Genomic DNA, 27205 nt, shown 5'->3' on the forward strand with positions numbered 1-27205 from the left:
AAGGAATAGAATATTAAAAAGGTGTGTGAAGCTCACTCAATTAATACTCAAATTCTGCCCAATGATATTTTCTCAATACAGAAAGAATTAAAAAAAAACCTTTGTTTTGTTAAATTTCACACACAATAATGATTTTAAGGTTAGTCACAAAGTATGATTTTTTGTTTTTTCCTGTTAATAATCAAAGTGCTGCAACATAGTTGATCCTAAAAAGCACTTTTCCATGTGTTTTGTCTTTCATTCAACAGTTGAAAATAAGATAAACCTTTATTAGTCCCACAAGTGGGATAGCAACAGCAACAGTAACAACCATTGTAGCGCTGCCTTTTAATTTCTACTTAAAATGTAAAAATTGGAATAACCAAGCTGGCAATGCTTCATAAAGAAAGAAAACATTCTATACCCATGATCAAACAATATAAAATAATATTTAAATAGCTATTAGCATGGGTCAATGTTTTGTTTAAGAAACCTGGTTATGTATAGGGTAGCCTCCTTGCTTTTTGTCAGTTCATGGCTTCTTAAAACTTTCAGATAATTCCAAATTCCTTAAGAAAAGTTCCTTGGGGATTAATAAAAGTTCTCGGATTCTGAAGATGCTGTTTCTCAAATGTCTCACATCAGAATGCTATCAAAAACATTAATGTCTGGCTTAATTGAAGCTTTGGTTCCAAGATGCCTTTAATGAAAACACTTGAACAGTCTTCAAACGAAGGCTGCTTTTTTGATGCCTTCAGTCACCCATGGACAAAGGCTATTACAAGCAACAAGAAAGGTTGGAACAAAAGATGCCACAAAAGATTTAGTATAAAGCTGGTTGATGTTTATGATGAACTCTTCATATGCTGACACACCAAGAATTGGAGATAATACGTTCCGTTCTCATTGTTGTAAATTATCGAAAAGCTTTCCTTAAATGTTCTTCTTGTGATTTTCTTTGTATCACTAACTTATGGAACAATATAATTGTTAATATCATCAAAGCTAAGTTGGATTTAAAGATTAATTCCTGATATATTTTGTGTCTGGGCTTTGTATAGTCCTACAATGAGACCAGATTGCTCATGGGTAGCTAGCTTTACTGCTAGCTATAAGTTCACAGGGTACTACAGCAGTCTTCAGTCACGTTTTACGTAAAAAAATTGTGTACTTTCCTTTGCGAAAACACAAGTCATAGACATTTGCTATACATAAAACAAAAACCAATGTATAGCTAAATTTGTTAATTTGCACTAGTGTCAAATTAAATGACTGACTTTAGCTATTAGGCAAAGAGACAATGATAAATTACTTACCTAAAGAAAAATTGAAACAATAATTTCTATTTATTAATGTATTTTGATTAATTACATATTTCTAACATTGTAGACTTTAAACAATTACTGCTCAACACCAAATGTGACAATTTTTCACTTTATTTAGTAAAGACCTTTAGACCATTCAGATTTGGTACTTACATGGGGTAATGTCCTCATGCCATCATTTGCTGGTATCTCCACAATATTTCACACCTTTAAGAAAAATACATACCTAATATTAACAATACAATGAAAACAAAACTTCCAAAATATTTCTAGCACAACCTAGTGGCCAACAACATGCTGTACTGTGCATAATTAAGCCACCTTATGCAAGCTCAATTTTACCTTTTCTTACAGTGTATTACATTTTCGGCCCTCATCTTTCGTTCCCCTGTAATGGACCCTAAAGGGAAAAATATAAAAATTGTTACGATCTTCAGGTTGTAATATCAAAAGAATCAATGGCATTATAATAACAGTAAAGTACTATTCCATGGTGCATAAATCCTTATTGATATTGTCATTGACTTTATCTGCGTACTGATAGAAATTAAATTACCTTTTACAAATACATCAAATATTGACAAAATACACAATCTCACTGAAAAGGAACCAATAAATAGGACAATTTGTTAAGAAAATCTTTATTGGGAACATTGGATCAAGTAGACAAAAAGGACCATAAAATAGAGGACACTGGAAATAAAATTAAATGTAGTCTTCAAAGGCAGTTTAAAGTCAGGATTTCAAACCAAAAGTTAGAAATATAGGTAAATATAATTTGTACTGTTGTACAGGATTCGGGCTATTAATATTATTTAAGACAGTTCAATTTATGAAGAATGTCAAGTTGGCTTTTTTGTGTAATGAAAAACTAAAAATATCCTTAATAAATGTTATTTTTTGGGAAACTGACAAACTGTTGAGGGTTTAATAATCATGTTGAAAAGGTATATCAAGTTACACCTTTACACCCAAAAAACAAAGCACATAATGGACAATTTTATACCTTTTTCTGTTTAGAATGTCGTAGTCCAGACTACAAAGAGTTAAAAGCCAACACCCTGTTTTATACTTCGACGAAATACTGGATATATTTTCTTTAAAACTGTATGTCAAACAGTGCTAAATAGACATTTTGATGATATAAAGAGAATGTATGACCAGAAATATATTTTTTGTGTTTTTTTTTTTTATTTTATTAACAAGTTACATAATAGCAAATAAAACATTTAGAAACTCCTGACTAAATCCGGTTGTAATGTTTTCTAACATTGCATCTCGGATTAGGTACATGACTATTAATCCACATTTATTTTTGATTTTCTTGATTACTTAATGTCTCATACCGCCTTAAAATATTTATATAATACCAAATCCACTTAAAACTCACAGAAAACACCGTAATGTTGGTAGAATTTCTCATACTTGTTCAATATCAGTATACAAACATCATTCTGAAGAAGAATCTTTGAATTTCTCGTGTTTTTCATCGAAAACGACAGCAAGGACACTTGCCCTCTCAAGGACAAAGCACATTTAAAATGCGTAGTAACCTAACGTTAAGTCTTTCAAGCATTTCTCTCCTTCCTATTTGCTTGGGAACCACATATTCGGTTTGGTCGAATAAATAGGCGTCTGTGGCGTCGTCGAACCCCCCAAATTCGTTCGTCGTCGAGGTATTACGCGACGTTTTCGTCGCAGCCATACCGCCACAGAACCCACCATGGCCATTTTGCATGCGACGACAGCACCTTCCCTCCTTCCACCATGTTGGGACAACGGCACCTCGTCCGAGCGTCCCCGCTTCTCCTCTAGCTCTTACCCTCGTCGCTTTGCGAGTCTCCCCGCGTCGCCGTGGCCGCTTTCTGGCGCCTTTTGGCGCCCCGGGCAGCGCCGCTCTCCGTCCATGTTGTTGTCGGGCGCTTCTCTTCCGTCTGCCGCGCTCTCCGCGCGCGCTCGCGCTGTTATCGGGGCTCCGGTGGGCGCGCGCGCGCGCGCGAGCGAGCGCGACTTCCTCCCTCTCGCGCACGGGCATTGTGGGTAGAAAACAGGCGCGCTTTCGGTGGGGTGGGGGAAGTTGTCGTTTCGCGAACGAGCGGCCATCTCGAAATGTCATTGTCGCTTTCTTTCGACAACAAAAAAGCGTGTTTGAATCTTCTCGCCCGGTGACCATTTTAAAGGGAGCCACGTCGGGCCGGTGTAAACAGCAGCGTGGATTCTGGTCGTTGAAATGAGTCTCACTCACTTTCCAATGTGGAAATGACACACGAAATCTGTCACATGTGACATCTGACGACATATTTGGTCCATATACCTGTAATTCAGTCCAGAGAACTTTTAAAAGAACCATTTAAAAGGCACAGTGGAGCAGCGCACACATACAACGGTTGTAAAGTCTGGCTAAAATATTCGAATTGGAAATGACATTTCATTATTTGCGTTTTATACGTTCTGTCCTGTATCTGCGATTATCAATATATGTCACTTAACAACTCTCAATAATTAATGTAATAATATCCATCAAACCAACGCTATACTAAAAAGGTCAAATGCACCGCCATGCCTGTCTGCTGTTGACAGGTGAATTTCTCAACATAGTGAATATCGTTTTCTGCGCACAGCACGTCTCCTTTTCGAGAGACGCGCCGCCGCCATCACCGCCCAGTAACAACTCTCCTGCTCCGTAAATGGAGCTGCACCGCCCGGCGCCGCCGCATGAGCCGTAAATGTCCTCCACGCAGACGGCTTTAAACGCGGAGGCAACGGATACGTGGGGGAATGTAAAAAAGAAAAAAGTGTTTACCGGTTCACGGCGGCGGCCTGCGGAACTCGCCGGTCGCCTGGCAACCGTAACCGGACCGGTCCGGCCCCGCCCCTCCCGCACGGCTGCCGTCTGGCACGCTGGCAGACGCGGCCGTGGAAATTTACCGGGGACGAGCTGCTCACACTCTCCCTTTACCACCACTCGCGGTGCTGAGAAACCTGCTGGTTTAAATAGAACAAAAATACGCGACAAAAAAAGAAAGAAAGAAATCTAGAAATTTTCCAATTGGATTTCGAACTATTTCAGTTGCCGGAAATTGATGCAAATGGATGTATTGCGGTGTAAATCAGTAATGGACAACATACAGTACAGGCCAAAAGTTTGACACTCATTCTCATTCAGTGTGTTGTTTTATTTTCATGACCATTTACATTAGATTCTCACTGAAGGCATCAAAAACATGAATGAACACATGTGGAGTTATGTACTTAACAAAAAAAAAGGTGAAATAACATGTTTTATATTCTAGTTTCTTCAAAATAGCCGCCCTTTGCTCTGATTACTGCTTTGTACACTCTTGGCATTCTCTCAATGAGCTTCAAGAGGTCGTCACCTGAAATGCTTTTCCAACAGTCTTGAAGGAGTTCCCAGAGGTGTTTAGCACTTGTTGGCCCCTTTACCTTCACTCTCCGGTCCAGCTCACCCCAAACCATTCAGGTCTGGTGACTGTGGAGGTCAGGTCTCCACTTTTTATTAAGTAAATACAGTGGGTTTCAAAAGTATTCGACCCCCTTGAACTTTTCCACATTTTGTCACATTACAGCCACAAACATGAATCTATTTTATTGGAATTCCACCACAAAGTGGTGTACACTTGAGAAGTGGAACAAAAACCATACATGATTCCAAACATTTTTACAAATAAATAACTGAAAAGTGGGGGGGGGTGTAATTATACAGCCCCCTTTAGTCTGAGTGCAGTCAGTTGCCCATAGACATGCCTGAGGAGTGCTAATGACTAAATAGAGTCCACCTGTGTAATCTAATGTCAGTAGAAATACAGCTGCTCTGTGACGGCCTCAGAGGTTGTTTAAGAGAATATTGGGAGCAACAACACCATGAAGTCTAAAGAACACACCAGACAGGTCAGGGATAAAGTGATTGAGGAATTTAAAGCAGGCTTAGGCTACAAAAAGATTTCCCAAGTCTTGAACATCCCACGGAGCACTGTTCAAGCGATCATTCAGAAATGGAAGGAATATTAAACCTACCAAGAAAAAGGCCGTCCACCTAAACTCACATGGTGATTCTGAACGACCTGCAGAGATCTACAGCACTGCACAAATTTGGCCTTTATGGAAGAGTGGCAAGAAGAAAGCCATTGTTAAAAGAAAACCATAGGAAGTCCCATTTGCAGTTTGCCACAAGCCATGTGGGGGGACAGCAAACATGTGGAAGAAGGTGCTCTGGTCAGATGAGACCAAAATTGAACTTTTTGGCCAAAATGCAAAGCACTATGTGGGGCGGAAAACATCACTCTGAACACACCATCCCCAATGTCAAATATGGTGGTGGCAGCATCATGCTCTGGGGGTGCTTTTCTTCAGCAGGGACAGGGAAGCTGGTCAGAATTGATGGGACGATGGATGGAGCCAAATACAGGGCAATCTTGGAAGAAAACCTCTTGGATTCTGCAAAAGACTTGAGACTGGGGCAGAGGTTCACCTTCCAGCAGGACAATGACCCTAAACATAAAGCCAGGGCAACAATGTAATGGTTTAAAACCAAAAAAAAAGAATGTCCCAGTCAAAGTCCAGATCTAAATCCAATCGAGAATCTGTGGCAGGATCTGAAAACTGCTGTTCACAAATGCTGTCCATCTAATCTGACAGAACTGGAGCTGTTTTGCAAAGAAGAATAGGCAAGAATTTCTGTCTCTAGATGTGCAAAGCTGGTAGAGACATACCCTAAAAGACTGGCAGCTGTAATTGCAACAAAAGGTGGTTCTACAAAGTATTGACTCTGAGGGCTGAATAATTACGCACACCCCACTTTTCAGTTATTTATTTGTAAAAATTGTTTGGAATCATGTATGGTTTTCGTTCCACTTCTCAAGTGTATACCACTTTGTATTGGTCTTTCACGTGGAATTCCAATAAAATAGATTCATGTTTGAGGCTGTAATGTGACAAAATGTGGAAAAGTTCAAGGGGGCCGAATACCTTTGCAACCCACTGTAACTCCACATGTGTTCATTCATAGTTTTGATGCCTTCAGTGTAAATGGTCATGAAAATAAAGAAAACATATTGAATGAGAAGGTGTGTCCAAACCTTTGGCCTGTACTGTGTGTTTAGCAGTTTGAAAAGAGTTCAGATAGAGCACAAAACCCCTGTCATTCCGATTTGAATGAACTACGCCATCATGTGGCAGCCATCATCTGCATGTCAGTCTGGTAGTGAATAAAAGAAGTGTGTGAAAGGAATTACTATTTTATTTATTCTGATTTGAAACCAGAGCCATAGCATAGCCTAATATATATGTATCTATGCAATGCTATGGCTTTGGTATCAAATCAGAACAAGTGTGTGTGTGTGTGTGATAAGTAATGCTGCAAATGTGAATAAAAACTGACATTTGATTTCTTATTCTCTAGGAGAAAAATACTCCACACTCTACTGCTCATCATCACCACCTACCGTTCAGTGGATTGGTATATATTCTGTGCCAGGATATTAACATAGTCCTTATTGCGTCAATTCACTGCCTTACTGTTTTCTACATTACTTTACAGCCACTGTAAAGTAAAAACCTTCTTTACAATAAAACCTTCTGCTGTGCTTGCTTATGTTGAGCAGGAAAAAATCAAGGTCAAATATGCCTTTCTGTTATCACTAAGATAGCAGTGCAGTGAACAATGTTAAGTACACAGAACGTTCTAGCATCCCTGCAAAATTAGGTTTTGTCTGACATCACAAACCGGAAAGTAAGAAAAGCCAGAAATGGACGGGATTGAGGTGGCTCGGCAAGATCAAAGGGTAAGCAGCTTTAGCATATAGAAGTGACTGATCAGGCAGTTGTAGAGGTAAGGATGTCAAAAAGGAAAAAAAAACATTGCATCAAAGAACTTCAGAATCACAAGCTTAGTCTGGAAAGAGCTCTGAGACAGTGGCAGACATTCCCTCCTAACCAGTCCACTATTACTCCAGAATAAAACAGAAAAGGTGCCTGAAGACCCAGGTTCAAACCCCACTTACTACCATTGTGTCCCTGAACAAGACAGTTAAGTTGCTCCAGGGGGACTGTCCCTGTAACTACTGATTGTAAGTCGCTCTGAATAAGGGCGTCTGATAAAAGCTGTAAATGTCTATACGGTACAGGCCAAAAGTTTGGACACACCTTCTCATTCAATGTGTTTTCTTTATTTTCATGACCATTTACGTTGGTAGATTCTCACTGAAGGCATCAGAACTATGAATGAACACATGTGGAGTTATGCACTTAACAGAAAGTGGAGACCTGACCTCCACAGTCACCGGACCTGAACCCAATCCAGATGGTTTGGGGTGAGCTGGACCACAGAGTGAAGGTAAAGGGGCCAACAAGTGCTAAACACCTCTGGGAACTCCTTCAAGACTGTTGGAAAAGCATTTCAGGTGACGACCTCTTGAAGCTCATCGAGAGAATGCCAAGAGTGTGCAAAGCAGTAATCAGAGCAAAGAAACTAGAATATAAAACATGTTTTCTTTAGACGATAGTTCTGTTCTTGTGCATGTCCTGCTTGCGTAATGTTGCACTCTCAGACACCAACAGTAAAGTATCTGTAGACTAGGCTGTCCTATTAAACAACACACTGGGGCCAAGGATACATATCTGTGGACACATCCAAGCATTTAGTGTCTCATCCACGGCGGAGAAATGCCAGGCATTTCTGGCAGCGCTTTGTTGTACTGCTGTGACTCTGTGTGATTTAGGCTACAGCTTTTTAATTGGGATGGTGCTTATGTTATCATTTTCGGACATACAGTTCCCTTGTCTTTCCGGATGTGGTACCTCACGTCTTGTTTGTTTTGATTTTTTTTTATTTAAGTCTTTTAGTTTTAGGAAACAATCAACTGCAAAGATGGAAAGTGTCTGCCCTAATCTGAATTAAAAACCAAATTTGCTGCCATTGTTCTGCAATTGGAGAATTGTAGAACTTTCCTATCATAACTATTGATACAGCAATATATCACGATGTTTTACGTGCTGATGTTGTATCGATACAAGGACTTCAAATAGCGACACTTTTGTATACAACCTTAGTGGACTGGGTGGTGCTGTCGAGCGTTTTCTTTAGTGAGGTCAGCAGAGATGACACACAACCTCCACTCCTGTAGGTGGCGCTGTACCGCTGCATAATTACTGAAATTGCAAAACACGACAGACCGATCGCAGCATCTTAAGTGAAAGTGAAGTGATTGTCATTGTGAAACATTGCAGCCAGTGTTGGGGAGTAACGGAATACATGTACCGGCATTACGTATTTAGAATACAAAATATGAGCAACTGCATTTCGTTACAGTTACCGTTTAAATGAGTGATAATCAGAATACAGTTATTTTTTAAAAATAAATGGATTACACGGCGGTCTTTTCCTGTTTCATATGTTAGGCTATCCCCTCTCTAATTTTGGTAATTCCACGCTGCGTGGACCACGCATAAGACAGGTGTTCTGTCGAAACATGCTGCCGATCGAGTTGTGCTACCTAGCGGATCTGCGCATGCGCAGTCCCTCAAGTTTGCGCTCTGTGTCAGCGCCCATAACTCCATGCTACCCCTGAAATTGTAAATAAATATGATCGCTATTACACCATGATCTTTATACTCTTACAGTGCACATTGACTGAGTGTGTGTAAGGTGACACGCCATCACCCAGTTTGAGGAGGGCCGCGCGGAGCGGAGACGCTTTCCGCCGCGAGGAAGGTGCGGTCTTAATCAAAAAGAGGGTTGTTTTTCTTGTGCAAAGCTACTTTTTATTTTAACTAAGTGATGGAATATGTTGGTGACCATAACAGTATATACTTTTCAGTGGCATATTTTATGTTTCTCTTCCACTTTTCAGCTTTATAAATAAAGAAATGGTTAAGGAAAAACTGTGATTGTTACATTCATGTAATTGTAAAAAGCACAACAATATATTAAGTAATCCAAAGTATTCAGAATACGTTACTCACACTGAGAAACTTAACGGAATACGTTACAAAGTACATTTTGAAGCATGTATTCTGAAATCTGTTACAGAATACATTTTAAAAGTAACTTTCCCAACACTGACTGCAGCACAGCACGCAGTGACACGATGCAATGTGTCCTCTGCTTTTAACCATCGCCCTTGGTGAGCAGTGTGTGGGTACCTTGATCAAGCGCACCCCAGTGGCACCGTGGTGGCCTTACCCACTAGGCCACCACTGCCACCTAGACAACAGGTAGCCTAGTGGGTAGCACACTCGCCTGTGAACCAGAAGACCCAGGTTCAAATCCCGCTAACTGCCGTTGTGTCCCTGAGCAAGACACTTAACCCTAAGTTGCTCCAGGGGGGGACTGTCCCTGTAACTACTGATTGTAAGTCGCTCTGGATAAGGGCGTCTGATAAATGCTGTAAATGTAAACAACCACATCTCATGTTTGGGCCATCTTGTATTTCAGCTTCTGTTTTTTTTTTTCCAATTTCAGTGAACTGTAGAATATCACAATATGTCGTGAGATCCTTGCCAATACACACCCCTAATCACACCTCACTTTAGCGGAATAGCAGTCGCAGTTCAAACATGATCCATTGCATGTAAAAGAAAGCACATGGACGCCGTGGACCCCAAACTGGGGTCTAGCGCCCCTGCTGGCTGGCTGGCTGCTGTACACCATCATGCTCTCTAAAGCTACACTGCAAATGTACATTTTCGAATGAAACATTTCATTTCATCCCTGTTTTTTGCCTTGTTTCTATCAAATTGTTTTCCTTAAAAAAAATTATAAAACCACACGATTGCAAAATAGTAGCTTCTGGGCCACAAAGCGTCCGAATTCTAGAGACTGTCGCTAGGAAGGCGCCGTGTAATAACGTGACGGGATCGGGAATCGCGCCCGACCTCTTCCGGGTGCGGATAATCCGCGCTTCCTCCGCCCGACACGCACTCCGAATAAAGCGCAGGGACGGGAGCCTCGCGTCTGCGGCGGACAGGCTGCCGACATTCCGGACGGCCCGGAGCAGATGGGGACGGGACCCGCGCGTTCGGACATATAGGACATAGCAGATCGCGGAAGCGGGAAGAAGGCGAGTGTCGCTCGTTGGAAGGATGATGGCCCGCGGCTTGGTGATCTCCCTGCTGGTCGCGGCCGCCTGGGAGGCGCACGGCGAGATGCGCACCTTGCCGTCGCCCGCCACCCAGCCGTACCCCACGTCCTCTCCCCCGGAGAACCGCACGCTGCAGAACGCCACGCAGGAGCAGGCGGCGGGGCCGCGCATTTCTTCCATCCTGAAGGACCTGCCGACTCTGAAGAACATCGTCATCTTCATCTGCGTGTTGACCACCCTGCTCATCACGTGTCTGGTCATCAGAGTGTACAGGTAAAATCTTTTCACTTCCTTCTGATGCTTTTTAAAGCTGCCGAATGGGCCTGGAGATCCTGTTGCTCCATATGGAACATGCATGTGTCGGTGTCACCTCCTCCAGAAGGTGGATGTGCAGAGCACCTCTCTTAATCCTTCCCGCCTGTTGTAGTTTATAAGATTACTGATTTCATTTTTATTAAAAAAAAAAGTCTGGTGTGTTGTCTGATGCATGTTGTAGGTCTGGAAAGAAGATCAGAAAGACAAGGAAATACGATATAATCACCACTCCGGCAGAAAGGGTGGAGATGGCGCCGTTAAACGAAGACAACGAGGATGAAGAGGACTCGAGTATTTTTGATGTCAAATACAGGTACGGCCATCGGGCATGACCGCAAATGAAAATGCACGCGTTCGTGCGCAGTGCCGGTTGGAGCTGTTCGAGATTCCAGATGGCAGAAGAATCTCATTTTGTTCTTTACTCAGGCTCTGAGGAGGCCACTTCAGAGGCCGAGCCTCCTTCATCGCCCTCACAGATCCGTCCCTCATACTGGGATCTTTTTTTTTTGCCCAAAACTGTCCAAAAAAAAAAAAAAAGTTGATGGGCATCCCACCCTGATTTATAATGTGCTCGGAAAGAACGATGTTGGGTCCTGAGAATCCCGGGTTCCTTCTGGAGGAGCTGGCTTGAAGCAGGGATGTTGAGGTTCTGCCTCGTGTCCAGATGGACACCCCCGAAATAAAATGTTGCTGGCAGGTTTATTATTCCTGAACGAAAACTGTAGTATAGTGTAGTAAAGCTCAGTAAAAAAAACAATCTGCTTCCTATGCGTGAAGGAATGTAGTCACCAGACTTCTCCCTTCCGCCCATTCAATTGTTTGACCCTGGCCACGTTTCCTGTGGAGAAAATACGGCCTCCAGTTTTCCTGAAATGTCTTTTTTTTTTTTTAGGGACGGACATTGATATGATTGCTAAACGTGAGCGTTGGGATTTAATGTTTCTTTTTTTTTTTTTTTTTTGTCAGGTGAATTTGCGTCACTGCACCACGAACTCCGCTGGACATGCCAAACGATGACTGTCACGACTTCTTCATTTCTGTCCGATGAGCATTTTCCTGGTTCGGACTTGAGAAGCTGGTCAGTTTAGAAGTGTTGGATGGAGGAAGTTTTTTTTTTTTTTTTCTTACCTTTTGCAAACATTTTAAAGTTTGCAGTCAGAAGGTCGGCACATCTTGAATTATGATAAATAAACGGATTTATGAAAATGTGGTAAACAATTTAGCAATTTAAGTTTGTTGACTCCAAATATTGAAGAGACTCCCATGACCGAATATGAAGGCTGACCTCAACCATGTCCTTCGTCATTACCGTAGCTGTGTTTATCGTGGACCTAAACATTTCTGTAAATGGATTTTGCCTTGTGGGTAAAAATGTAGTGTTTTCTTATGTCTTTTACCCCCAGTTGTTAATATGGCCTGTTGTGCTATAGTTATAGTTTTAGGTCTTCTGGGAACATATGGGACCACTTTTGTCTTCTTTGTCTGGGTAGTTATATGAACGTTTGCCCAAACAATGGCTTAATTTTTTTATTTTATTAATAAGGACAAATATTTTATTAATTCCAGTGAGAGGAAAAATGAAAGACCATCATTTGCTCCTTGACTAAGGTTCCTTTTGAGAATCTGCGCAGTTTGAGAGAAATGCATATTTAAAAAGAAAGTTATTAAAATAGATTTATTTTTGCAAATATACTGAGAGAATTTTTGGAAAAACCATATCCTTAATAATATACATATATACAGAGTCCATAACCACTAACTGTGCATGTATACTGTGATGAGCCATCAGTCTCTCATTTCCTGGGGTGTGGATGCGTTTTTAAGAGGGCGGGGCAGTCTCCCCTCTTGCTGCTAATATACCTTAGGCTGGAAAATATACTAGAATCCTTTAAATGATTATATATGTCAATCTTCAAGGTAATCGGCATATCCTTCCTAAAAGAGTGGGACCTTTACACAACATTAGATTTTCAGTATAAATCTGGTAATAACAGATCGGCAGTAACCTTTTAGGATTCCACCCTGTGTGTGTGTGCGTGTGTGTGTGTGTGTGTGTATAGAGTCTAATTAAACACTCATGCAGCCAGGTGTGAAAGTTTCACCTCCGTACACCCTGTTGGCCATTTCACTACCTTATCATAATGCCAATCGCTTGTTAATCATTGACAATAAATCTATTTTGGACATGTCACTGGGTTTGGGTGAGGTTCACAGTTATTTATTAAATGCCACTTTCATTGTAAATCCCTTGACCTGAGTTTATGGTTTTTGACTGAATGTTGTACTTCTTTATAGAAGTCTACTTGTCCCTTTAATTATGACATTGTGCTGCATGGTAACTTAGCAGTTTCTGAAAGGTTCACATTTGGCTCAACAGCCAGTAGATGTTTCATTTTAAATGTATTATTTTGGTCATGATGAACACTGTGCTATCACAACTATGATATCTATATGTACACATGGTTATATTTTATTATGTGACTAGAGTGCCCTTCATTCATATAATGTATGTACCAACATTTTTTGGTTTCAATTTTGTATTGAATCTGTTGTCTGGTTTATATAGGTCCAAATAAGTGAAATGCTTGATGTGAAATGTATTATTAAATAAACCTAACTGGAATTATTGCTTTTTTTACATGCGTATGTTAATATTCTAACATATATGCCACAATAATATTCACTGTTGATTTTGTGACCTTTTATTTGATTTGTTTCTCAGGACTGTGGGTGTTAAAACAGCCCATATATAACTTACTACTATCTTGCTTTTCCAGTTTTAGATAAGGCACCATGTCTGTTTAGTAATTGGAGAATTAAGTTGGAAATGAAATAGTTACAGAGTTCATTTTGAGAGGTGCGGTTTGAAGCCTCACGACATTTTGTCTTGACGTGCCATTATATTTCAGCTCCAAATTCCAGTCTGCTTGGAAGTAACTAGTGACGTCTGTAAGCGTTTCAGAGTCTTGTTGCTGGAATATTTTTGAGTCTCTACATGTGGATCGAATTAATTATTTTACACAAACACGTCTGGCTGAAAATATTTTACGGCGATGGTGCCTTGTTCGTTTTCGCTCTCTCAGCTCCGCTGATTTATTGAAACGGTGTCTGGGCTTAAAACATTCCTTCACGGAAGTCTCAAATCGTGTCAGAATTTCCAACTTCTCTTGAGCTGCAGACTCTGCAGAAACGGATCAAGTTTACTGGAGGCGTCAACAAGGATTTAGTCAGACAACAAAAAGAACCTGACGGATGGGTTTTAATGTTGTTTTTTTTCTTTCTTTCTGCTGAAAAATGAATTTTCCAACTGGGCAGGAAAAAAAAAATTGTATTTTCATTAACATCAAATAAAGCAATGTGTTCCACGCTGTGACCCCTGTGGCTGTCTTTCCACTAATTTAGTTTAGCAGTATTGGTGGCAGCCTGTTTCTAATTTTATTTTTTTGTAAGGAGACATGCTTTCATTACTTCGGATGGCCTGCTGACGTCTTTAGAGAGACTATTATCTATTTTTAACTTCACTTGAGGCTGGATTAGCGCAATATGCAAAGCTTTAGAGGCTTCCTGTCAAAACGAGAGCTTTTTTCTCTCTCTTGGAAAGTGGATCACATGTGCAGGAGACCATGAGACCCCTGACTTTTGACTGAAGTGCCTGCAAAATATGTGAAATATTTAAAACGATTCCCCCCCCCCCCCCCCCCCCCCCCCCCCCCTCTTGTCTTTTGGAAGCAAACATGCAGAATTTCTTAAGAAAAAGGTAGAGTGTGAACGTTCCTGGAAATAAGTATCTGCTGATATACGATCTTCCTCGAAAAACAGGTACCCCCACCAAGCCTACAACAGCATATTTTACATCCGCTGCAAACATGCCGCACAAAATAAAGCTTGAAAAATTACACGCTTAACTTCATTCAGTTCCAAAACTTTTAAAATGTATTAAAAAAAACCAGCCTGCGCTCCAAAGAAAAAAGCATAGACAAGATGAAGAGTAAATGTTGCCTACACACTTGTGCAAATATCTGTGTGTGAACAGCTGGGTGTGTTTCCAGTTGGACTGCAGTGTCTCCGAAGGCCGTGCATGCCAGATAGTGGCTCTGTAATCCGTCTCACACAGTCGGCACTCATCCTAAACCAATAATGTCCACTTCTAGGCATGCCAGCTCAGTGGGTTGTGTAAAGTGAGATCCCACTGTTTAAATGAATCCCTTACAGCAGAGGTTTTCATTACCGCCTTGCCTTACAAACACCAATAGCTCGTGTGTGGGGGCAGCAGACATGTTTGGCCAAATGTGGTGTATAATTCTACAGCACCAAGGCTTTTAAAAAGTGAATAAGATGGATGAGTATTGAGGTCACTGTCTGTATACAGTACGGGCCAAAAGTATGGACACACCTTCTCATTCAATGTGTTTTCTTTATTTTCATGACCCTTTACATTGGTAGATTCTCACTGAAGGCATCAAAACTATGAATGAGCCTTCAGTGAGAATCTACCAACGTAAAGGGTCATGAAAATAAAGAAAATGAGAAGGTGTGTCCAAACCTTTGGCCTGTACTGTGTGTGTGTGTGTGTGTATATTCAGCTATGATACTAGTTATAGACACAGCTTCCTAAATTCTACAATTTAAAACATACAAACAATGGCCCTTTCTGAACACATTATGCAACTCTGATAAGCCTATTTTATTTGTATTTTATCCTAGCATATTAAAAAGAAAACAGACCTGTTTATAATATATCGGAAAATATGGCACGTGAATAGTCTCCATATGTGAAAATCACAAGAGGAGAATGTTGTCACTGAAATGCCTCCATCTTGTGGTCCAAAATGAACGTTGCCGGTCACCGAGGAACAAATGGAGTGAGACAACATGATGGCCACCATTTATAATATTACAGTAGTATTACACATACATTGGTGTAATAAGAATGAAAATGTACATGTCCTACATTTTTTTTAATACTGGTCTCGTTTGGATGAAACCAAATTAGTCTACAATTTCTTCTCAAACATGTAATCCCCTAAAAAGTTGTCTTTAAAGGATACACAAATTTGAAAAGTCCTGTTGGTTACTGTCCTTGTAAACAGTGCAAGGTCACGCAGCAGGGCTGCAGGTGCCCGTGTGGAGCCGCAGCGCTCCCTGCCGGTGCAGCGCTCTCAGAGTCCGGAACTCCAGCGGCATGGTGTGCGGGCTGCTGTGGGAAGTGTATTCGTAGGTCAGGGCGTCGTAATAGTGGTACTTGACTGGCTTCCCCTGCGCGTCCCGATGGAAAGGCCAGAAGCCGTACAGGTGGATCTCCTCGCAGAAGCGGGTGGCCATGGTGTACATCAGCAGTCCTGTGGTGGGCCGCTTGATTAGGACCTGGTTGGTCAGCCAGTACCTAACAGAAAAGGGAGTGATGTGTAGGTTTAGGTTCACTGTATGCTACAATTGAGCAATTCACATCCTCCCATGCTCTGAAGGCTTCAAGAAAAGATCTCATTACTGAGGCATGAATGACAGGAGATCCAGGCAGAATTAATAATAATGCATCTGCATTTAGATTGGGAAAGATCAGTAAGTTGTGGTCAACAGGAATGATGACAACGGTCCAGTAACTGTGAAGCCTGCACATTAGTGAAATATGTGAGGAAACACAGAAGAACAGAGCGGGACGTGATCAGACCATCAGTAAGAGCAGTCTGTTGACCCATCAGAGACAAGAGTGGATCGTAGAGATCAATTCAGGCACTGGTCTACCGAAACGTGAAAAATCCAAAATAGTCTGAATGCTTAACCCCTGCAGTGAGGGGACTCAGTGATTCTGTAATACTGAGAAACTGTATGTAATCCAGCATGTCGATGTACCAATAAAAATGGCCTGCCAACTGAAAGATTGGATGAGTATGAAAATGATGTTAATTTTATGGGCTCACAGTTGCACAGATCTCAGAAGGAACAATGTTCAGACTTACATTTAATTGATCACCTTCTGTATTTTATGGTTGAGATTTGACATGAAGATGCAGATTAACACAACAGGTGTAAAACTGTGAAATCCAAAAAAAGATATGGTCTTGAAATTACAAACCACTGATCACTGTGAAAACGCGATGCACTGCATCATGGATCAAGTGAACCTCAGAACCAGTGTAGAACTTCCTGTCGACAACCCCCCGAATCCAGATCTGCCAAGGTGGTGCCACTGAGGTGCCACTGAGCAAAGCACTGTCCCGACACACTGCTCCCCGGGCGCCTGTCATGGCTGCCCACTGTTTACCAAGGGTGATGGCTAAATACAGAGCACACACTTCTTTGTACCAATGTGTGCTGTGCTGCAGTGTTTCACAATGACAATCATTTCATTTTCCCTTTCATGCTTTGTCCACCCAGTGAATTTCCTGCCCCTCCCCTAAAACATGATCTCCACTGACCGTCATGGCTTGAAAACGTGCAAAGCATTGCAGTTGGTTGGTGATTGGATGTAAAAATGAGCACAAATGTATTTTTGTAGTTTTAGGCGACCTTTAAAAAAACCCTGAAACCTCCTCGACTCCAAGGACCACAATTGCCAACCACTCAACCTGGAATAAAACCGTTATAAGACTCCAGTTCAATTCCCATTCAAAGCCTTTCACATAAGTTGTAGGGCGGGTGCAGTGGTTTCCGAAAACTCGTCTGTTGCCTGCGGTGAATGGAGGCGGCTGGTTAGCGATCTGCCATTCCAGCTGGTATACGATGAAGGGGTCAACGACCGAGACAAAGGTTACGCTATTAAAAGGGCACCTCAGATAAAGGTCTGAAAAACACAAACCCTGCGGGGAATCATTGGCTGAGGGTACCATGTCTGACCTTTCCTGGCAGCATTTAAGAAGATAGATGCGGTCTGCAGTTTCCAAAACTATTTAGGAAAATGCATCTCTTGTGAATGCATGGAAAAGTAAAAACAGGAACTGAGCATGTGTGCAGCCGAATAATTTGGTTCAAAAATGCAGCTACGGTACCATTTGCAATTGATTGGAGGAGATTTCCTCTGCTTCAGAAATGTTATAATACATTGTGACGTACATACAGTACAGGCCAATAGTATAGACACACCTTCTCATTCAATGTGTTTTCTTTATTTTCATGACCATTTACATTGGTAGATTCTCACTGAAGGCATCAAAACTATGAATGAACACAAAAAAGGTGAACTAACTGAAAACATGTTTTATATTCTAGTTTCTTTGCTCTGATTACTGCTTTACACTCTTGGCATTCTCTCGATGATCTTCAAGAGGTCGTCACCTGAAATACTTTTCCAACAGTCTTGAAGGAGTTCCCAGAGGTGTTTAGCACTTGTTGGCCCCTTTACCTTCACTCTGCGGTCCAGCTCACCCCAAACCATCTGGATTGGGTTCAGGTCCGGTGACTGTGGACGTCAGGTCTCCACTTTTTGTTAAGTACATAACTCCACATGTGTTCATTCATAGTTTTGATGCCTTCAGTGAAAATCTTCCAATTTAAGTGGTCATGAAAATAAAGAAAAGACATTGAATGAGAAGGTGTGTCCAAACTTTTGGCCTGTATTGTATGACACGACAAAACATTAGTGTAAGCTAATTCTGCTGTCAGTTGAGGTGAGAAAACATATAAACATGCAAATATAGTTAAATGTATGAGTTTTGCGCAGCCCCGGGGCTGCATAAATGTGGGATTGCCACACTGTTGTGACTCATGCATAAAACAAGACTGTGACAGCCCATCATCAATACGCTTATGTGCTCATTGCTGGGCGTGTAATCACAGCTTACAGCGCTACAACAGCAGCCTTCCGTGAGGTTTGCCTTCAAGACCGCGTATTCCGTGCAAACAGAGATAAACAGGTTAGTATGCGAATTAACAAAGCCGCACAGAATTAAGAAACCCAAACACATGCCGAAGGTGCTTAAATGACAGTGTTTTTTTCATCTTTATAGAAATAGAGCTGTTTATGAAAAATAGTATGAAAACGGAGCCGCATGGTCGTACACAACAGTTAACCACGGTTGTGAGTTCGAATCCCGGCGTGAGGCCGTGCACGTGCAGAGTTTTGCTGTGGATTTCCTCCTGCCGCCCCAAAGGCATGCACTCTAGGTGAACTCTTAAGTGCCCGTGGGTGCGAGTATGTGGCCAACACCCCACCCAGTGGTGACCCTGAGTAGGACTCAGAGGTTATGAAAATGCGGGTATGACAATGCCACGTTCAGAATTATTCATGCCCTTTCTCAACAATCAGAGGCAAAGCCTGTATTTTGGGAAGAGCCTGTCTTTTCGAAATGTTTGGCCAAGTGCACCCCTGGTGTTGACCTCCAGAATCTTGTTGCATTATTAAGTACACAAGTTGCCCTGGCCACTGGGTATGATATTCTTGGGGCAGAATTTTCCTCACTTCTTCCACCACAAAATGCACTGGGTCAAAATAAATCCATTTTCGTCTCACCCGAAGATATATTTGATGTCCAGGAGCCTTCTGCTTTATCCAAGTGAAATGAAAGCAGGAGGAAGCACAGTCCTCGTTGCTTGATGTTGATGGTGGCCAGCCTCTGGAGTGTATGTGCATTCTACCATAGTGCTAGTGGAATTTGGAATTCCATGTACGTTTCTTTTCATTATGCAAAGTAATTTTTTTTCTTGTGAGCAGTCACAGTGTACAACCACAGGTCCTCAGTAATCTTTATGAACTTGCGATTTTCTGGAAACCGACAAAAGGACAGTTGCACTCATGCTCACCCTCACTGTGTGTGTGTGTGTGTGTGTGTGTGTGTGTATATTCATGAGAGAGAGGGGAAAATAGAAAAATCTATATGGTGTAACCCTGACATTAATTAAGGGTTGTGATCTCCAAAACCTTAAAAAAATACATTCAGCAGATAATCCACATCCTCATGACCTGTACGCTACATCCACTAAGACATCGCAGCAGCTTGTCATCGTGACCAATCACTAGAGGCATTAATGGCTCAGATAAAAATAACTTTTTAAACCTATTAGGTAAATGTACTTCAGGTCACGTGTGGTAATGCAAGCTTTAGCTCGCACCAGAACACAAGCGCACACACACTTGTGTCCAATGCACCGACGCCTTACCCTCTGACCGCATGCAGCAGCCGCAGCGAAGGGAAGGCGGTGCGCACGTTGACCGTGTGCAGCAGGATGAGGCGGATGGCCCACTCCACGCGCTCCTCCCCACCTTTAGCCATGAAGGCGGGGATCCAGAGGACGCTGCCACTTAGAGCCCGGAGCCTCTGCACAAAGCGCTCTCGCCACTCCTCGTTGGCCAGGTCCTGGAAGGCTCGCTGCACGACCGAGGGGTTCATGGTCACCAGGTCGGTGCGATGGCCCACGTCTGCCGCGTACTCCTCCACAGGGGCCAGGTTACACCTAGACGCGGCACAGAACAGAACAGAGGCGACATTTACCACATAATGAACCCCTTCAAACCAAGGAGAGCATTTGTTTGTGCGCTCTAACCTTCCCCCCCGACTCCCTAGAGATTCTGTCCCAGTTCAATCAGCAGAATATTGATGGGCCAGTGAAAGAAATGAGGTCTACAATGAAGTCTATGTTGGGGAAAAGCATAAATTCCCCCTTTTATACCATCCGGCACCTCATTCATCCACTTAACACGCAGACCTGACAAAAACACATTCACCCTGCACACTGGCTGCTTGTGTTTACAGGTCATGCACAGAACAGAGAAATGGGCGGCAATGCAACAACCCCTCGTGCCAGCGTGGTCTACATTTGAAGAACACCTACTTACTTCACCAAGACGAAGTACAGAAGTATTCCCTCTCTTTAAAATGTGTCGGCCTTCATCTGAGGCTAATGAGGATGTAGGGTGACACGGCAGCTACACATCTGCGCACGTCTGACTCACTCGGCTAATAATATCACACATTCATATCCTGTGTCTCTGCCACAGGGTACATACCAAAAAATGTAGATGGCTTATTGCCATTCAACCATCCAGCCCAGAATATGCAAAAACCAATAATGGGAATACATTTGTCTCCCAAGACTGTGCGCCATGCATCATGCATCTGCAACTGCAGGCATTTGCTCCATCCCTCAGCTCTATCACGCCAGTGCCTACTCCCCATCCATGCCCCACTCAGGCTAAGCTGCATGCCAACTAGGCTCGGCAACACCCGCTGGGTGTTCAGGGCATCAGCAGGGGTATGCACTGTGTACAGCAACTTGTTCATCCCCTGGTGCAGGGGTGCATTTATAGAAGCTGAATTCATGATTCATTAAGTCCAGAATATGGTCCAGAAAACGCATAGTCTGAATTAAAAATACTGTTACAATTGGCATGCTGGAAAAAGGCTATCCACAAAAGTCAGATATTCCCAGCCTTTACTACGCCACGGTCAGTCCCATAATTCTTCACACACAAATGAGGTGGAAGAAGACATTTTAAAAATCCCAAATGTCAAAAATGTAACTTTTGACTAAAGTAGGCCAATATTCAGACATACTGTAATAATTATGATAAATAGATTAGTGCCCACCTTCCTAGCAATCTGTGATTGAATCCATACACAGGCTGCAATACACCATAATATTACTGCAGTATATATTCACATCGTAGCCAGTATGTCAGATCAGACAAAACATTTAACAGGATCTTGACTTTTCAAAATATATATTAATGGTCAAATGACTTAAAAACAAATTTGAGGTAAAATATATACAGTTAATGACGATCTTGAGAACGGTGTGGAAACCACAGAGGAAACATAGAGGAACCACACTATTCTTTGTGCGCACCGTGTGCTGTGCTGTGTATCACAATGATAATCACTTCACTTTCACATGTCCAGGCCCATCTAAAGCTTGCCAGAGACCATCTGGATGATCCGGTGGGGATTGTGAGAATGGCATGTGGTCAGGCCATTACTGCTATTGCTATTACTTATTGTCTGCACCATTATACAAAGAAATTCTTAAAAAACCCTACAGTCCGATTTCCTGGATTTTTTTTACATTCAGTGTACCTACACGGCAGGCCATTTTACATTCGGTGTACACAGTGTACCTATGATGAAAATAACAGACCTCTCTCATATTTTTAAGTGATTAAGAAGTGATTGTCATTGTGATACACAGCAGCACAGTGCACACAGTGCACACAGTGAAAGTTGTCCTCTGCATTTAACCCATCACCCTGAATGAGCAGAGGGCGGGGAAGGTGCTTTGCTCAGTGTCACCTGAGTGGCACCTTGGCGGATCGGGATTCGAACTAGCAACCTTCTGATTACGGGGCCGCATCCTTCACCGCTAGGCCACCACTGCCCCTGAAGTGGGACAACTTGTACTATCTGCCACCGTAATTATTTTTGCCCCACCGTGATTATTTTTTGTCAATATCCTTTCAGTTACGAGTCTGCTTCCTTTCCCACTAGGCCACCACTGCTCCAAGGTTTGAATATGACAGAATATGTCACAGTAATACATATTCAGAAGAAAATTAGGTATTTGTATTTAGTCCATGTTACATTTTACAAAGCAGTGTCAAGAGTACAGTTACTTAAAAAAAGAATCGAGTCACATCTCGGGGTCCGAGGGGGAAGAAGGCGCAGAAGCAGGACATTGAGGCAAAAGGGGATTTATTATAAATGAAAAACAAACCTGCCCACTGCTCACTAAGGGTGTGGTACAAAGACCTGGAGCAAAGATAAGTTATCATCATTAATGGTTCTAACTCATCAGAGTCTGTCACCCATTCACCACTCATTCGCTCATTCTCATTAGTTCTACTTTGTCAGTTGTCATAAAAGAAATTAATGCCACAACTTCCACAAATGTATGAATGTAGGTTAACCTTGTTGCTTCCATTGATGAAGAAATTCAGTCAGGAACCAAATAAGAAAATTAATAAATAAAAATGATTTCTAAACTAAATAGGCAAATAAATATAGGTCACGGGAATAGGTCAATGTCAATGGAACACAGCAAATCACTAGAAAAATATAGTTGCAACCTTTCAGTCTCTCATGGCGTGCTTTCCGAGAGAGAGAGAGAGAGAGAGAAGAAAATTGATTTTTTTGGCAAATCACTACCTGATGACAAAGTCGTGGGAGTCAATTTCAGGTCCACAGCTGCTGTTCAGCAGTATTCCTGAATTACCCACAATGGCACATAGCCTGTGGTGCTGGTTCTTCATCGGGGATGCAGTAGGCAGCAGCCTGTACAGATTTTCGGAAATATTCATGGTGCTCTGTCGGTCAAAAATGTAGTGAACAACGTCTCCGGGTTTCAGAGTGCCCTTGAGAATGGAAATGTCCCTCTCAGCATCCAAAAACCTCAGGATGTTCTTCCTGAAAAAGGAAAATGTAGCAGTGACACAGGTCAGAGCTGAATAGCTGAACAAATTTAGCTTTCTGTTTTTTGCTCCTACCTGATAAGACTGGACAGGGTTCTGTTGAATGACCAGTCAGACACAACTGATTTATTTTTGGAGGCATGAGAGGAAGAACAGTTCTTTATAGCCTTAGATCCCAGGTCCTTAGAGCTCAGATCCAGACTGGGACTGGTCTTCAGGGGCATGTTCCTGAATTTATAGTATGCAAGAGAACATGTTAGAATACATTATCACTCTGTTGTTCTCTAATTTTGGGAAAAATCTCTTGCACTTTTATAGGATTAAATCATGTTTACTTTTTTTTACAGTCATAGAAATAAGTAATCATTATGAGACATTGAAATATCATGACCTGTTGTTTTTTGGAACAGGTCTGATGCCGGACTGGATAGTCTGGATTCTTTGTAAAGTTTTTACTTTTTCCTCACTGAGAAATGAAGTTTCGGTCCCGGGCATGCTCAGTATACTAGAACAGTCAGATTATCACATGATGAAACGCATTTAAATAGAAGGTGATCAATTATTTAATTACATAACTACTATTTCGAAATCTGTGCTACAACCCAAATCCTTGCAGGTTTCTTACGTTTCTATAGAAACAAGCAGCTTAATGAGTTTTCATTGGGGATCCTTTCTTACTGCCTCAGGCTCTAAATCTAATGTAATGCTCTGTGCTGGGGAGTAGTAAGCCCAATATATTAATGATCCTTGTAGCACAGCAGAAAACAGACGGCTGAGCCAGTTAGTCTCAGGGTGAAATTGTGTGAATTGTTTTCAACAAACCTGTTGGATTTGGGGATGAAGTTTTGAGAGTGAAACTTCTGATATATTCCAGTATTCCTAAACAATAAAAAAAAAAAAAGTAAATTATACTCCATTGAAATCATGCATATGCATCACAAATGTCTATAAAACTGAAGACAAATTGTTACGTGTTTGATAAAAATCCTTTTTTCCCATAATGGCAAGCTTCTGTGCCCTACGACCCCAAGCTGTGACACAAATGTATGTGAAATGGTGTCAGCGTATGCGCATGAAAACTGGATTTGTTCTAAAACAGTGTAAACTCCATTAAATATCATCAAAAATCACTAACACACAGCACCTGTAATGTCCACATTTTCTTTGGTTAGTTTTAGACTGATGGCTAGTGTTAGTCAGTGACAGAAGATATACAGCGGGTGGTGGGAGTTTCCTTGTTCTGAACCACCAGGCCTTGTAAAGCTGCAGCCCTGCTAAATTCATGGAATTAAAATAAAATGTTAATCCTGTTACAACCAATTATAGATATATACAGTATTAACCAGACTCACTGCAGTAGGGGTGTAAGAACACACTACTAGACTGTGCAAGAGTGTTATTGTTGTACCGTATAACTACAATTACAATTTTTAATTACAGGTAAATTAAATAACATAATGCTCACCAGACATTATTGAAAGCACTTATGCCCAGTGTAACAAAAATGGTTGCCTAAATTGTGCAAATCATCTAAATAATTTGATGGAAGAAGAAGTGCTAGTTAGACAGGTAATTGATCAATCAGTAATTAATCCATAAAAGCACAGCATTAAAAAAATACATTTGGTGCTCTGATGCCAAGCTTGATTGTATTCAGAGGAACAGTGCTTTCAACAAAAAGGAATTTTAAAGAAATGCAGACTGTAGCAATTGGACATCCAATTCAGAATATATATGGTCTTGTATTCGCTCCAGTATGCTGTTGCTCAGACATATCACTAGAAAAGAAACAAAAGTCGTGTCTAAAATGTTCAAACGATGTGACATTTCTGATAAAAAGAAAAAAAGAAAGAAAAAAGGTTTAGTCGTGTCCAATTCTGGCACCCTGAACATTTTATTCCATTAGTATGTGACGACATATTACTTCATTCTCTGTGCAAAGTTCAAAATATGAGGACTGAACAGTTTCAGCATTTATTTCACTTGCATGTTTCAGGATTAAATCTGCTTTCTGTATGCAGCCAAAGGCGCTCAATTTTCACAAAATGTTTGACTCTCAAGTGTTTGCAACACGTCTTCCCACCCAAAGGCTCAATTATGTCTGGTGAAAGGCAAACTGCTCCTTTCTCTGCCGTGGCACTGTTGTCACAGTAACGAATCAAACGGTAATCCCTGTTCAGCTCTGAGCTTCTCACCAAATGCTGCTCTGCCATGACATGAATGGGACCTGAGCAGCACACAGGAGTGCGGAACAAAACCGCAAGGTTTCTACAGTCTGTCACTAAGCCTGAGGGCTGTTCTGCTGAGTCCGGCGGTGCTATTGATCCTAGTATGCTGTGGAGACAAAACGAGCCAGCTATTTTGGCTCATGCCTCCTCCTAAGGTTGCCCTACCTGTGTCTAACCTGCTGTGGCCAACAGTCTTTCAATAAACACTTCATACTGATGAATACATTATGAACATCATGTTGCTATGCAGCTGCACTTGAACTTGTAGGTACACAAACTCTCCTGTTATGAATCACTATTATGAGACCTAGACAACTATGTCAAACTGTATAAGTCAAGTCTTAAAACAAAACTACCCTGGCTCCACGTTGATTCTGACCTCTTTCTTTGAGTAACAAATACACATTTTGGCAAGTGTCTAACAAGTGTCTAACCTACAGGAATTATAAAGACTTCATAATATCTGAACCTGTCTTTACATGTATGGTATGGTATGGTATGTATGTTTTTGGTATGGTATGGTATGGTTTGAATGTTTTTGGTATGGTATGTATGTTTTTGGTATGGTATGATTTGAATGTTTTTGGTATGGTGTGGTATGGTATAAATGTTTTTGGTATGGTATGTATGTTTTTGGTATGGTATGGTATGGTATGGTATGAATGTTTTGGTATGGTATGGTATGGTTTGTTTCTGGTATGGTATGTTATGTATGATATGGTATATATGTTTTTGGTATGGTGTGTATGTTTTTGGTATGGTAAGGTATGAATGTTTTGGTATGGTATGGTATGGTATGGTATGTATGTTTTTGGTGTGGTAAGGTATGAATGTTTTGGTATGGTGTGGTATGGTATGTATGTTTTTGGTATGGTATGGTATGGTATGTATGTTTTTGGTATGGTAAGGTATGAATGTTTTGGTATGGTGTGGTATGGTATGTATGTTTTTGGTATGGTATGGTATGGTATGTATGTTTTTGGTATGGTATGTATGATTTTGGTATGGTATGGTATTGTATGAATGGTTATGGTATGGAATGGTAAACCTTGGCTATAATTCTGTAATATAATAAAACAGTCTTTGTTACACATGTGTTACACATACATTAGATATATTTTTACATTTATTTACTAACCATATAAAATGTCAAACCTGACTCCTGTTAACCTAATGTAAAAAAAAATCCCCACAAGGTGTTCGGTACAAGGTTCGGTACAAGGTAAAATAACACGCATGCTGACTGAAACGAGATGCGTGTTTTGGCAAATGAACAGATTATATGAACTGGACCTTAAATTGGACGTTTTGAGCACGTGACCGGGCAAGCCCAACTACACGCGCTGCAGAAGTAGAAATACAAGAGCAAAAACTGTACTCACGCTATTTCTTCCTCCACTTCGGAAATATCTGCCAGGATTAGGAACGCCACCAGCACAGTCACAATCCCGAACATCAGCGCCCGGAATTCAAAAGGCATGACTTAACCGGGATGCGCGCGGTTAGTCCGAGGAACAGAACTACAACGCATCTGGTGACAATAGATCTATGTCCGTCAATCCAAAAAAGCTCCGGGCGTCCGAGGCGCCGGCGGCGCGCACCGCTGTCCGGCTTCGCCCCGCCGACCACCGCATGCCCGCCCGCCCGGAGCCCCGCACCACGTCCGCCGCGGCCGAGCGAGGGATCCGACTCTGGCGGCGATCTCCCCGGGCTCGTCGCGCCTCCGGGGGGGGGGCGTACCCCCACTTCCCCGCTCAAACTTTGACGCGCCGCGCGCGCGTCAGGTGTGCGTGCTCGTGCACGTTCCAGCGTCCGTATGTCGCCGAGGACCTTCGGGGGTGATATCGTGATATATATGAATTCTATGATATATGAGCATTATATTTGAAAGTGAAAGTGACGTGATTGTCATTGTGAAACACTGCC

The 27205-nt window shown here is 41.7% G+C and overlaps 3 protein-coding genes across 5 annotated transcripts in view; 1 reads left to right on the top strand and 2 right to left on the bottom strand.

Moving 5' to 3' along the window:
* The window catches only part of chd2 (chromodomain helicase DNA binding protein 2), a 28338-nt gene extending 24117 nt beyond the window's left edge, over positions 1-4221 (bottom strand). The window contains exons 1-3 of one of the 2 annotated variants that reach the window (XR_003742822.1): positions 3127-4221; positions 1647-1704; positions 1458-1511 (exon numbers count right to left, since the gene is read on the bottom strand). The gene's annotated coding sequence lies outside the window, so the exon portion shown is untranslated. The remainder of the gene's footprint in view (positions 1-1457; positions 1512-1646; positions 1705-3126) is intronic. The other variant, XR_003742821.1, reaches the window with a different exon arrangement.
* A 5916-nt stretch (positions 4222-10137) lies between these two features.
* fam174b (family with sequence similarity 174 member B) lies at positions 10138-13345 on the top strand. The gene is made up of 3 exons (XM_028958515.1): positions 10138-10675; positions 10899-11030; positions 11684-13345. Exons 1-3 carry the CDS (start codon positions 10404-10406, stop codon positions 11685-11687), a joined length of 408 nt encoding a protein of 135 aa, XP_028814348.1. The 5' UTR covers positions 10138-10403; the 3' UTR covers positions 11688-13345.
* A 1949-nt stretch (positions 13346-15294) lies between these two features.
* On the bottom strand, positions 15295-26976 carry st8sia2 (ST8 alpha-N-acetyl-neuraminide alpha-2,8-sialyltransferase 2). Of its 2 annotated transcripts, XM_028958997.1 has the most exons (7): positions 26662-26976; positions 23874-23930; positions 23443-23556; positions 23127-23279; positions 22789-23046; positions 19811-20104; positions 15295-16100 (listed from the first exon to the last, which is right to left on the bottom strand). In XM_028958997.1, exons 1-7 carry the CDS (start codon positions 26757-26759, stop codon positions 15815-15817), a joined length of 1260 nt encoding a protein of 419 aa, XP_028814830.1. In that variant the 5' UTR covers positions 26760-26976; the 3' UTR covers positions 15295-15814. The 2 variants fall into 2 exon arrangements, with proteins under 2 accessions (XP_028814830.1, XP_028814831.1); XM_028958998.1 differs by lacking the exon at positions 23443-23556.
* Positions 26977-27205: the final 229 nt, after the last annotated feature.

This window comes from Denticeps clupeoides, chromosome 17 (assembly GCF_900700375.1).
Source record: "Denticeps clupeoides chromosome 17, fDenClu1.1, whole genome shotgun sequence".
Taxonomy (NCBI): domain Eukaryota; kingdom Metazoa; phylum Chordata; class Actinopteri; order Clupeiformes; family Denticipitidae; genus Denticeps; species Denticeps clupeoides.